A 13,432-nucleotide genomic window follows, 5' to 3' on the forward strand; every position below is an offset into this window, starting at 1 on the left:
GTGCCAGGCTCCCAGCTGCTTCCTGGGTAACAACACGTGCTGTGGTTCTCATCTCCGTCCTCTGGGGCATGGCACACAGAGCCTGGCTGCCCAGCGCTGGGCTAGCACAACCCCTTATTTTCCTGAGGAAACTGCAGCCCAGAGGGAGTGACGACCCACCCCAGGGCCCGGAGTAGCACCTGGCTGTCCCTCCTCGCCTCCCGGAGGCCCCCAAGCTCACTCAGGGAGGGAGGTCCGGGGCTGTTGGCTGGAGGCCGCTTGGCTGCCAAGGGGATCGGACGTGGACGTTTCTATTTATTGACTCTTGAAACGTCAACACCCAGAGTTAATACAGGACTATTTGGTAGCAAGAGAAACACAATCTATGATTCCCCGGGACCCACCCACCCCAAACGAAAAATTCAAACGCAACAGAACAGCTCCCTCCCCCCAAAAACCACAACTTTGGAGTAGTAGCTAGAGAAGCGGGGGGCTGAGGGGCTCGTAGGGGGAGGGAGAGGAAGCCCTCAGGCAGGAGCTGTCCGACCCTTAGCTCTGGGCTCCTTCTTCACGGGGAGGCCCCTGGCAGAAGGGGGAGCAGGAAGAGGGGGTCATTGGTCAGTGAGGGGTTTCTAGGTCTGCCCCCACTGTGACCCTATGTACCAGTGCATAAGACACGAGGCGGCAGGGGGTGGGGGTAGGGGGCACTACAGGAGAGCGAGCCAGAGGGCTCGTCCCTCCTACGGGGCAGCACCGGCCACTCGAAGAGCCAGCCGCTGCCCGTCAGCAGGCCCCAACAGGAAGGCACTGCTGATGTGCTGACAAGGCTGGGGAGGCCGCCCCCACAGATGGGAGTCACTACCCCCAACAGCAACCCCCTTGTTTTGGGTCACTGAGGGGCCCTGGTCCTTGACTGCCTAACGGAGGGTAGCCCACTCAGCCTGGGACCTTGTGCCCCGTGCCTGGTGCTGAAGGGCAGTGGGTTAGTGCCTGATGGTGCCCCAGTGAATTCGGGTATGTGTGTGTGTGTGGGGGGGGATGCAATTGGGAGGGAGAGGTGTTGGTCTCTCCAGGAAGGCTGTTAGGATCCCAGTTGGCAGCCCCAGGATAAGAATAGGGTCGCCCCATCTCCTGTCATTTCCCCACATCACCCCTTGCCTCAGGTCATTGCATAAATAAGTGCTTGGGAATGGATTCATGGGACAAAGGAACATAAATACTGTACACGGGAAGGGATTCCGTCCCCCGGTCTCCTGTGCCCCAGACTACCCTCCAAATATTGCACATGGCCCTCCCAGCCGCCCGGGGGCCAGGCCCGGCCGTGTCTTTGGTAGAAGCTCCTAGGACAGAGGTCCTGGCAGCCTGCATGCCCCACCATCCAGACTGCGCACCCCAAGTGGCCCGAGCAGTCAGTCAGCGGAGCCCAGCTGGCCAGCGGTGTCCATCAGGACGCGTCCATGCAGACGGGGAGGGGCCATGCACCCCCGGCAGGTGCTCTTGCTCAGAGGCCGTGTGGGGGCTAAGAAGGGGCAAGTGGGCCGGGCGAGTGGACGGGTGAGTCCTGGGCCCCGGCGCACAGGGTCACACCCTCCATAGGAGGAGGTGGTTTGTGCTGTCCTCTCGGCCCACGGTCTCACTGCTGCTGCTGCCCCCACTGCTGAGGCGGAAGTCCTCGTAGCCATCACCGCCACTGATCACCAGCATTTTCGGCCTGGCTGAGGCGGGGCCCCGGTGTCGGGGGGAGTCTTGGTGCTCCAGTGAGGGCAGCTTCTCAGGGCCTGGGGGCAGCGGGAAGAGCCATCAGCCTGAAGGGGCAGTGACTGTTGGCGTCACTGTCCCGCCATGGCCTCCGCACCCCAGAAGAGACAGGCAGCACAGTTCTGCGAGGTCGTCTCTTTGCTGTTGCCCTAGAACGTGTGTGCAAAGACAGGCCTGCTTCCTGGCAGGCCAGCCACTTCTGACCTGTGGGCTGCCTCTCAAGCAGGACGTCCCACCCCGGGGCAGATGCACCCCTTTCTGTCTCCCTAGATCCCGGTTGTTCGGTTTTGAGTCATGGCGACTTCAGGGACAGAGAGGGACTGTCTGCTTGGCTGCGCTCTTTCCAGGAACACTGCTTCCTCCTGCAGAGCCGCTGGATGGTTTCGAACCACGGACGGACCTTGTGGTCAGTAGTGGAGGGCTTACCCGTTGCACCATGGCTCCTGGGCTCATACAAGTTCCCCTACCATTCTTGGCCTGCTTCCGGGACCCAGGCAGCTCCCAACCAAGGCCTTATGCTTCCTAATTCCCACACCCCACTTCCTCCAGGGCATGTGGCCTCCTGGCCTTCCTGCAAGCCTTTCTTCTACGTCGGACCTGCTGGATGTCCATCGCTTCCCAGGAGGTGTTCCTTTCTAGCTCTTGGCCCCACTTCCTGTCCCCTGTGCCCTTTGATGCCTTGATTTCTGGTGCTCGTTCCATTTCCTGCTCTGTATGTCACTTCCGGATTCTACTTCCTGCCCTGCACACCACCTCCTCCTCCCATTTCATGGGCTGTGACAGGTGATCTTCCGGGGCTATGTTCTACTTCTTAGCCTATTGTTTAACCCCCAGCCCCACCCCCCAAACGATCCTTCTGCACACACACACACACACACACACACACACACACACACACACACACACTGAAATGCATCCTGGGCTTTCCACAGCCTACTTCCTGTCATGTCTGCCACATGGGCACTGGAAACCTCCCGTTAGGACAAGCGGGCAGGGGGATCTTAAGCCACAAGTGGAAGCCCCTGGGCTGGGCCCGGTGCTGCAGACCCACCTGTGTCTTGGGGAGGTGGTGGGGTTGGGCAGAGCACGTTGAAGCCGTCTGGCAGCTGGACGGCAGCCAAGAAACGGACGTGGCCGGTGTGTCCCTGGCCGAGGCCGGCGGGGCTGAGGGGCGCCCGTGGGCAGCTGACGGTGCTGGGTGAGGTGGGCATGGTGAGCACGACGCCGGCGCTGGTGCCCACCCACAGCAGCTCCTCGCACACCAGCAGTGCGGTGATCCGCAGGCAGGCTGCCTTGTGCTGCCGGATGATGGCGTCAGAGGCTGGGGGGGAACGGACCGGAGCTGGGGCCAGACCCTGGCTCTGCTCTCCTCTGCTCTCCCCAGGGACAGGGCAGCAAGCTCCAAGGCTGGGCAGGAGGGGGGGTTGTTGGATGTCAGTACCTGCCAGCATCCTGTGCACAGGAGGCGTGACGTCCACCTCTGCCAGCTGCTCAAAGGTGTCCGGGTGGTAAAGGCACACATGGGCACTGCCCTTCAGCGTCACCCACACGCCCAGGCTGGAGTCCACCATGCAGGCCACGCTGCGGCTGGAGTCCTGTCCCACGTAAAACGTGTGCTGTGGGGGGTGGGGGGAGGTGGAGAGAAGAGGAGGGTGGGTGGGGGATCTACCTGTCCTGGCTGCTGCTGCGAAATCTGAAGCCCAGAGGCCGAAAGTCACTTGCCAGAGGCCACCCAGCAAGTCTATCAGAGCCGGGACCTGAGCCCGGGGCACCCCTCCCAGCCCAGCAGGTGACAGGGCCAATGAGGGAGATATCAGGGAGTTCGTTACCCCTGGAGGCCACCCAGGTTGGGCACGGCTGAGGGGGACTGGAAGGAGGTGGGGATTGAAGGCCAGAGTTGACTGCGAGGGGACGTCAGGAGGAACCTGTGCCCAGGTTTCTGCAGGCCCTCGAGTACCCGAGTTGAGGCTGGGGTGGGAGTGCCGACGTCCACAGACATGCCCGTGCTCCTTGTCCCCCGAGAAGAGTACAGCTCAGGGACGGACAGGGGCCGACCCAGTACTGCGTACTGGTCAGGGGAGCGGCCCAAGCCCTCTGGGGCCTTCCTGCACAGCCCACCACCTCGGCTCCCTCTAGTGGCTCATTGGACCCCTACCTCCAGTTGCAGCGTGTCGGGGTTCAGCACCAGGACCTGGTTCTGGCAGCTGCACCACAGCCGCTCACCCACAGACACCATCTTGGTGATGGGGCTCCCCTGGGCATCCAGCGTCCTGGATTTGGAGTTCTGAGGGTCCCAGAAACGACCTAGGTGGGAAGGGGGTGAAGAAGAGCATGCTCAGTTCAGTGTCCCGGTCCCCTGCGGTGAGCACTGACCTCGCCATTTATGAACGAGGGCACTCCGACCCACCGAGGACCTGGGGTTTGCCCAAAGCCACGCCTGCGGACCCCCGGCCCAGTTCAGGAGCGGGTAGCACTTGGGCCAGCACTCACCTGCCTCCCTCTGGTAGACGACAAGTTCTCCATTGGCTAGAGACACAAACACCTGATTATTCAGATACCTACACGAGGAAACGAGGAGGAGGCCGGTTTTGAGAGGCCAACACAGGGGCCCCTGGGAATCACCAACAAGTGGACCACGGCTCAGAAGCGACCAGCTCCTCCCACCTTCTTGTCCTCCAAGTTCTCAGGGGGTGGGGGGGTGGGGGGATGGCTAAGCCAGTCTAGGGCCTGCATGCTGGTTGGGGAGGGCTGTCGGGGGGCCTTACAGGATGCAGGTCACTGAGGCTGCGTGCTGGAGCTTCATGCTGTTCCTGCGATCCCGGATGCTGTCGGAGGACTGGTACACATGCACGCTGCAGGCAGGGAACACTCCTGGAGCAAAGGTCTGGGCACGCCAGCCCCTACACTCCCTCCCACCTCCACAGCTCCCCCGGAGCTCCTGGTGTGGCTTAAGACCCTCTCCTACCCCCAGCCGGGCTGGCCGTATCCGAGTCTGACACAACCCCTGCTCTCTACTTTAGGGGGCCCTGTGATTCCCCAAGTGGAGAGTTCGGGCTGCCCACATCCCGCCCCCAGCTCCTACCAGCCATCCTCAGTGCCCAGCCACACGGAGCTCTGGTAGGCCTCAGGGTAACTCAGGCTCAGCAGGTCCTCTAGGCTGCCCCGGGTGAAGGAGCCCCGGCTGGAGCGGCGAAGGGCCCGCCCATCCATGGGGCTGGCGCCACAGGGCCCACCAGGCCCGAAAGAGCTGGATAGCGGCGGGAATCCAGGCTCCTGCTCCTCCTCCGAGCTGGTCGTCTCCACCGTGGCCTCCTTGGAGCTCGGTGTCTCCTCGTCTAAAGGAACGGGGGTCCTCTCACTCCAGCTCCCTCCCTCCCACCCCAGGGTGGGGTCTGCTAGCTCCCCAGTCTGCCCTCAATCTACCCTTCCTGGCCATGCCTTCCCACAGCGGCCCCTCCCTACTCCCAAGGCCTCGTCCCCCCACCCGCTCAGGGACAGCTCAGCACCCTGGGGCCCCTTTGTAGCCCAGGCTCCTGTGGTCTGCTGACACTCGGTGGGTGCAGAGCCCGGCCCTGCACCCATCTTAACGGGGCACGCCTGCTCCTCACCGCCAGGCTGGCCTGGGCCCTCAGTGCCACAGCCCCTCCGCCTCACCGACTCCTTCTTCTGTGTTAACCGCCCAAGGTTCACCCCTGTCTTTACCTACAGCACACCCGTCTCCTCACCCGCCAGGACCACCCCGCTGCCCCTGGGGTGGGCGGTCCACGCTGCGGGAACTCACTGCCAAAGCTGGAGGAGATGGTGGAGCGGCTGGCCTGGCTCTGCAGGGTCCCCGAGGGGCTGGGCGAAGACTCGTCATCCGAGTCGCTGTCAAAAGGCACCAGATCTGGGCGCGGGTCACCCCGCGTAGGGCCTGGCGCCATCTCCAGGCCTGAGCCTGAGATGGAGATGTGCAGGCAGGGCTGGGTCCCCGGCTCAGTCAGTGTGGCGGCCTCCTCGCCTGCGGTGGCCTCGGGGTCCAGCTCTGGCCCTGCAGGCTCCGGGCCTGTCTCAGGAGGGCTCCTCAGCGAGGGAGGTCGTTCCCTGTGATTGAAAACCCCCCAGACCCACGGCTGTCAGGTTGTTTCTGACTCAGCTGCCCTATGCGACCAAGGAGCGCTGCCCCCTGGGGTTCCCGAGACTGTCAGTCTGCCCAGGCGCAGAGAGTCGCATCTTCCTCTCAGAGAGGCTGGGGGTGGGGGGGCTTGAACCACTAACCTTGCAGTTAGCAGTTCAGCTCGTAACCATTGGGCCACCAGGGCACCTTGTCCCGAGAGATAACCGAAAGGAAGTGAGGGGGTGAAGGTGTAGTGCTCCCCCCGCCCCACCGTGGCTTCTCAGAGCCTGTCTGGGCGGACACTTACCGGGTGCAGCGGCGCTGCAGGCCGGGCACTGCCCCAATGCAGAGGATACGGGCGGAGCAGACGGCGATGCAGGCCTCCACATCCGGCTCGGCCCGCAGGCTCAGCAGGCACACCTGACCCACGTAGCCGTCGCTGTTGCACACCCACACCTCGGGCGCTGGCTCCAGGCAGCTGCTCAGGGTGGGGGCTGCACAGGAGAACTGTGGGAAATGCCAGTAGGTAGGTAAGTGGGTGAGCTGCTGCCAGCCTCCCGAGGCTCTGCCCCACCCCCCCAACACATACACCAGCAGAACCCTGGGGACAGAGGGAAGGAAACCAGGTGTCTGTTGATCCCAGAGCCCCCTTTGCACACACATGTACACAACCACACACAGCACACGTAGTCCTGCGATGCCAACATCACTCGCCCTTGCATGTACACACACACAAACGCACATACACACACACAAACACACGCACACGCATGCAAGTACTTCAAGAAGTTTGTGGAAAAGTAGAAGGCAAAGATAATGGGATTTCTTGAGCTTTTTGAAGTTCCCTGGAATATGACAATGTGTACACATTATTACAGATACATCCCTGGTAACCTCCGTACATGTACATACAAACAAGCACGTGAATTAGGTGCCATCACACCTGAGGTATAGCCAATACTCAGATGCAGGTAAAGACATGCATGAAACGTGTATATGCGGGACCTATGCGGTCTCCACAGAGAGCCAGACTGTCCAAGACATACGGAGCAATTTCCATGTTCAAGCTATGTACGCCAATGCCGCAAACCAGACAGACCTCCTGAGCAAGAGGTGCGCCTCCCCGCCCCCCACCGACCCACCTGCATGCCACTGCGGGTCTTCATGATGGGGATGGCCTTCAGGAACTCGGGGTCGAGGCAGCTTTTGCTGGATGCTGTGGGGAAGGTGGGCAGACACCCGGGTAAGGGGACAGGCAGGGGGAGATGACGCTGCCTCCGTGCTGACCTCACCCTGGTCCTGGCCCTAACCCACCTCGCTTCCCCCGCTGCCCCTCAGGGTCTCCCTAAGGAGGGGCCTGATGCTAGCCACAGGAGGTGGCTGTGGGGTATGCCTGACTTGTGCTTGGCCTCAATTTCCCCATCGGTACACTGAGGGAGCTGAATCTTGTAGGCTGTGGACCATGACCAGGCATGCGTGCATGTGTGGTGGCACGAGGGGAGGAGGTCCCGGCAAGGGCTCAGGCTCACCCAGCTTCCTCTTGGCCTCATCGAAGGCCTGCTCAAAGCCCAGCCGGGCGTCGGGGTGCGGGAACTCGAAGATGAAGGAGTCGGTGCCCTCGGGCCGCGTGGTGCACAGCTCCAGCTTGGTGGGCGGGAAGGAGAGCGTGTAGCACTGTGCCTGCTTCTCCGACAGGTCCCGGTGCACAGCGGCCGAGAGGTCCCGCAGCGCGTCGTCCACGCTCTGTGGAGAAGGGGGCCTGCGCCTCAGCGTCCCCCACATGGCTCCTCTCCTGTCTCTGGGAGCCTGCGGGGACGAGCCCTCCCCTCGTACAGCAATGGGACTCGGTCTTCCCTCGAGATCAAGAGGCAGCCTGGAATCCTCCTGCACAGACAGGACGGCTCTCTCTCCCTGCTCAGGTGGGGAGGGAGCCAGGTAGGCCCCCTCCACCGTGAAACAGTGGGGGTGGGGTGGGGTGGGAAGTCTCATCCCTCAGCCTGTGTGGAGGGCAGTCTCACCCCTTGGGCAGGGGACCCCTGACACCCCACCCCCCAGCCAGGGGGCACAGACCTGGTGAGGGAAGCCGATGGTCTCCGAGAGCTTACTCATCTGGCCCAGGGTGCTCAGGTCCTCGTCCAGGCGGCTGATGGCCCTCTGGATGTTCTCCCGGTTGGTGGCTTGGGAGGCCCCTGGGCAAGGTCAGCAAGAGAGGCCGTGGCACAGGGGCCGGTGGCCAAGCCCTTCTCCCTCCCGGCTGCAGCCTCAGCCCCTTGCTGCCCGACCCGTGCCCAACCATACCCACAGTCCCCAAGGGGCACTGCTGCCCCAGCAGGATGCACAGGAGACCCTGCCCTTCACAGCTGACCTGAGCTAGGTCCTGATCCTGCTGCTGTCCTTTCACACCAACAACCAAACTGCCACCAGGTGGAGGCAAACTGACAGCAACCCTAGACAGGGGTTTCTAAGGCCTGGGATCTTTCTCGGAGCAGACTGCCTCATTCTCCTCCCGTGGAGCAGCTGATGGGTTTGAACTGCCCACCTTGTGGTGAGCAGGCCAAGGCCTAACCTATAGCACCATCAAGGTCCCTTATTGGATGGAAAGGTGGGCACGAGGCTCCACGTCTCAGCCTCGGTCTCCTCGTCTGTAACTGGGTGGCAGCAGCTCCTCACTGCTGCTTTCCAGTTGGTGCGAGGCCACGGTGGCGCCGAGGGCGGCAGTAGAACTGCGCCAGATCGTTGGTTTCTGAGCTGTCATCTCCCGGGAAGTGACTGGTTGGTTTGAACCAAGGACCTATCGGTTAGCAGACCAGCGGTCCAGGGTGCCATCAGGGCTCCTCAGGCCACCCAGGGCGCTTCTCAGGGTGGAGGAGGCAGTGAGTGGCCCCGGACAGAGCACACCTGAGAGTGTTCCACCTCATGGGTGGTGTCATGTGACACCCTCCCTGACTGCTCTGGGGGTAGTCCCTGGCTCCAGGGAACAGCTAGGAGGCGGTCTGAGGTCTACACCCTTTAGCATGCCCTAAAGAGAAGAGGTACGCCAATCAGAATATCTAAGTTTGACCCAGGCTGGCCAGTTACACGTGGGGGCTTCATAAAGTTTGTGGAAGGAAATGGGATCGAAAGAAAATGGTATTTCCCCATACTCTTGACGCCCCTTCGCAGAAGCTGCAGCTAAAAAAAATGTGATACAGCAAGACTGCTGGAGAAGCCAGGGTGATGTCATGGGAAATCCAGAGTATGGAGTGGAAACCAGGGGTGGAGTGGAGACCCACAGCCCATCTGCAGACAAGGGGACATCCTCTCACAGAAGGGTCATAAGGAAGGGATGAGCCAGTCAGGATGCAGTAGAGCACAGATGAAACATACAATGTTCCTCTGGTTCTTTCATGCTCCTGCCACCACTATCATGACCCCAGTTCTATCTTACAAATCCGGCTAGACCAGAGCATGTACAGTAATGGGAGTAGTGCTACCATGAGGGTAGGGGCAAGGTGGGGGGAAAAGTGGGAGCAAGGGGGAACTGATTGCAGTGATTGACACAACCTCCCCCCCCTACACACACACACAAACATCACCACCCAGGGTGACAAACGTAGTGTGGGTGAAAGGAGACAGTGGTCGTAGGTGTAAGATTTGAAAATGATAATTTATCAGGGGTTCCGAAGGGTGGGAGAGTGGGGAAGGGAGGGAAAAAATGAGAAGCTGATACCAAGGGCTCAATTATCAGGTAGCTATTTTGAAAAGGACGATGGCAACATATGTACAAACGTGCTTCACATAATGGGCGTTTGGGTTGTTGTAAGAGCTGAAAGAGCCCCCAATAAAATGATCGTAATAAAATTGAAAAAAGAAACCATGCATGATCGGGGACAGCAACTGACGTAGAAAGGAAATGGGAGTTATGCCAGAAGAGGAGGGGTATCTGGCCCACAGAGCTCTCTCGGTCCCTGGTGCTCTTCTGGTTTCAGTCCATAGATCCAGGTGAGGGCACTGGAGTGCATCGCTTGTCTTTTACAGCTCAAGGTGCCAGACGCACGCACGTTATGACCAGGAGGGGCGTCGCAAGCAAGAACTGCTCAGAGGACAGAGAGGCAAAAAGCCGGAGGCTCCTTGCTGACAGCTCCCTGCTCCGGGTGAGCACGGCCCTGGGTGGTGGCTGCTGCCGTTAGGGACAGTTCCGTCGTTCCCCCGCAGAAGCAAACACTGCCAGTCCTGCACCACCTTCACAGTTGTTATGTTTGTATCAGTCCATCTTGTCTTGTCTTCTGCTGCCCCTCTAGTTTACCAAGCCTGATGTCCTATGCCAGGGTCTCTTGACAACGTGGCCACCCTCGCTTCGAAACAGCATGCTGGCTGGACTTCTTCCAAGACAGATTTGTTGGTTCTTTTAGCCGACTGGTTCTTTTGATATTCTTCCCAGCACCATGATTCAAATCCATTGATGCCTCCTTATTCAATGTCCAACTGCCACATGCAGACGAGGCCACTGAAAATACACGGCTTGGGTCAGGCACACCTTAGTCGTCAGAGCAACACCCTAGGTTTTCAACACTTTAACAGAGGTCTTGTGAAGCAGATGTGCTCAGGGCAGTGTGTCATTCGATCTGTTAACTGCTGCTTCCACACGCAGTGGTTGTGGATCTAAGCAAGATGAAATGCTCGACAACTTCAATCTTTGCCCCATTGATCATGATGGTACCCACTGGTCCACTTGTGACGATTTTGGTTTTAAGGTGTTATCCATCTTGAAGGCTTCAGACCTTGTTCTTCAAGACGTGCTTCAAGCCCTCCTCATTTTCAGCAAGCCAGGCAGCGTCTTCTGTATATTCATGCGGCTTGTTAATAAGGTTACCCTCTTCTTTATTTGCTGAGCAAAAATACTGAGTTAAGAATGGGGACAGCACACAACCTTGACATGCGCCTTCCCTGATTTTAAACTATGCTCCAGTCCCTTGCTCTGTTTGCACAGCTGCCTCTTGATCCAAGTGCTAAGTGCTCTGGAATTCCCGTTCTTCTCAAGGCTGGCCACAGGTTGTTAGGGTCTGCACAGTTGAATGCTTTTGCAGGTCAGTAAAACACAAGTAAACATCTTTCTGGGATCCTCTGCTCTCAGCCACTATCCATGTGACATCAACAAGGGTACCTTATTCCACATCGTCTTGTGAGTCCAGCCGGCGTTTCTGGCAGCTCCTGTCACTGCACTGCTGTACCTGCTGCTGAATGATCTTTAGCAACATTTGACTTGCCTGTGATGCCAGTGATACTGTCCTATCGTGTGAGCATCCTGTTGGGTCACCTTCCTTTGCAATGGGGCCAGGCGTGGATCTCTGACAGGCAGGGGCCAAGTGAGCCGTCTTCCCAACGTCCCGGCACAGAGGAGTGAGCACCGTCAGTGCTTGGGGAGACAGTCCAGGGGGCGTTCCATCAATTCCTGGAGTCTTGTTTTGGCTAATGCTCTCAATGTAGCTTGGATCTCTTCCTTTTAGTGCCACTGGTTCTTGCTCATACGCTACCTCTGGAAATGGCTGTCCGCTAGTTCTCGGTAGCACAGTGGCCCTGTAGTCCTTCCATCTTCTTTTGATGCTTCCCGAATGGTTCTGGATTTTACCTGCAGGATCTTTCATGATCGCAACGCGAGGCTTGGCGTTTTCCTTGAGTTCTTTCGGTTTCCGATATGCTGGGCGCGCTCTGCCCTTTGGCTTCTCGCTCCAGGTCTCCGCACGTCCATGCTAGCTTGTCCCCTCGAGCGGCTCTTTGAGCACTCGCTCTGCTCTCCGGCGGCGTCATCGCTTCCGTGCGCCCTGCTTCTCCACGACGCAGGGCAGTCTCTTCGGACAGCCATCTGACCTTGTCTTTCTTTCCTGTCTTTCCGTGACCTTTTGCTTTTTTCGTGTCCGATGGTCTGGATGTTTTCCCACAGCCCATGGGGTCTTCTGTCCTTCGCGTTCAATGCATTCAAGTTGTTCCTTGAGATGTTCTCGGGATTCAGGTGGATAGGCTCAAGGTGCTATTACGGCTCTCATGGATTTGTTTTGATGTTCTTCAGGAGGAGCGATCTTAAAATGATCAGCATTAGGGAAGGACCAAAGACCTGGACAGACATACCTCACATTCGTGCACAACTTAGCACCGGTATGGGGAATGGCTGGACACGCTGAGACCTTATACACCCCAAGTCCCCAAGGTCCGAGCTAGCAGGCAGTTCGTGGAGAGCCCAGGCCTGAGAGCAGGGCTGTGCCTGCCTCCAAGTCACATGGCACTGGGCATCAGGCCCAAGCACAGCATCAGAGGCAGATGGCTCAGCGGGTTACACCACTCCAACTGATGCTGCTCCCTGGTGGTGCATCTTCCTCGAGGGGGGTGTGTGTGTGTTCTGCAGGGCTGCAGGCTCCCACAGGGTGTCTGGGGAGCCACAGAGCCTCCGGCCACCACTTACACTGGCCAAGGGCTTCCCTTCGCCACCAGAGAGGGCGCAGCGAGCTTCTGCCTTTGATTTCTCTGTCCTATCCCCCACCTGACAGTTCCGTGTAGCTGGTCCTGTAGGCCAGCCTGGTCCCACAGGCATCCCTCACTGCCTGGCTGGGGGTGCACCTCTGTGACCACCCCACCCCTCTGGGCCAGAACACAGAGGTCCAACCCTCCAGGGGAAGGAGGCTTTGACAGTTTCCTTTACGTGTTCCCATGCAGCTGGTATAGATGAACACGGCTAGGCCACAGACTGCAGAATGATAAGAAAGGCCTGGGTGGGATCGTGGCAGCAGGAGCGCAGAAATGGAGCTAAACCTGACTCCTGGCTTTGGAAATGGGCCTGCCACCGGGGGCACCGTGCAGGGTGGACACACACACACACACACACACCCCGTGAGAAAGGGCAGAGGACACGGCAGGCAGAGAGGCTCCGTGGCGCTGTCTCAGCCACACAGCCTGGCTTTTCCAGCCACTCCTTCTCCAGGCCTTACGTGGGCGCGTATCTCTTCCTCGTGTGCAACCACTGAACCAGAGCAGGTAAGCCACCTGACCTCAGGTACTTAGTGGAGTTTCCACGGATGAATCGATGGCTCCCAGTGCTGCTGCCTGCTCTCTCTGCTCCACCCCACCCCTGCCTGGTTGAGGGTGCCGGCAAAGTCCTGCATCCCAGCTGGCACCCTTGGGCTGGGTGGGAAGGCAAGCCCCAAAGCTGTAAGCAGAGACCCTCCGGGAGGGCTCCTCAGAACGGGACGTGGCCCACCTTTGACGATGTCCGCGTCTTCCAGGGGCAGCTTCCACAGCAGCTTGTACTTGCTCGCCGTGTCGATGACGCTGGCTGCCGTGTACCTGCAGGGAGCCGGGAGGGTGGTCTAGCCAGGGCAAGGGAGGGAGGAGGCCCAGAACCCGCACCACCGGCCCCCTCCAGCCACGTACAGGCTCATGGAGCTGCGGCGCAGGGAGCCCGACTTGCGCTTCAGGGTGGTGCAGACGATGAGGTCCGTGAACAGGAAGAGGGACCGGTCCTTCTTGCCACCGACCGCTTTCTGTGGGGCCCGGGGCAGGATTCAGGATGGATGAACATGGGCCAGAAGCTCACCCACCTGCCCACACTCCCCAAGGGGGCAGCAAAGC

General features: G+C 59.6%; 1 protein-coding gene across 1 annotated transcript in view; it reads right to left on the bottom strand.

Moving 5' to 3' along the window:
* Positions 1-274: 274 nt before the first annotated feature.
* The window catches only part of ARHGEF17 (Rho guanine nucleotide exchange factor 17), a gene marked incomplete at its 5' end in the record, with an annotated part of 55,776 nt that continues 42,618 nt past the window's right edge, over positions 275-13,432 (bottom strand). The window contains 14 exons of the mRNA XM_004708919.2: positions 275-1,757; positions 2,789-3,058; positions 3,179-3,353; positions 3,893-4,041; positions 4,228-4,295; positions 4,503-4,589; positions 4,820-5,072; positions 5,519-5,820; positions 6,141-6,340; positions 6,976-7,049; positions 7,363-7,576; positions 7,904-8,022; positions 13,062-13,147; positions 13,235-13,344. Coding sequence (XP_004708976.1) covers positions 1,561-1,757; positions 2,789-3,058; positions 3,179-3,353; positions 3,893-4,041; positions 4,228-4,295; positions 4,503-4,589; positions 4,820-5,072; positions 5,519-5,820; positions 6,141-6,340; positions 6,976-7,049; positions 7,363-7,576; positions 7,904-8,022; positions 13,062-13,147; positions 13,235-13,344 — 2,304 coding nt within the window. The remainder of the gene's footprint in view (positions 1,758-2,788; positions 3,059-3,178; positions 3,354-3,892; positions 4,042-4,227; positions 4,296-4,502; positions 4,590-4,819; positions 5,073-5,518; positions 5,821-6,140; positions 6,341-6,975; positions 7,050-7,362; positions 7,577-7,903; positions 8,023-13,061; positions 13,148-13,234; positions 13,345-13,432) is intronic.

The sequence above is a fragment of the Echinops telfairi genome, unplaced genomic scaffold, assembly GCF_000313985.2.
Source record: "Echinops telfairi isolate 266 unplaced genomic scaffold, ASM31398v2 ScPeMD7_1713;HRSCAF=2227, whole genome shotgun sequence".
Classification (NCBI taxonomy): Eukaryota; Metazoa; Chordata; class Mammalia; order Afrosoricida; family Tenrecidae; genus Echinops; species Echinops telfairi.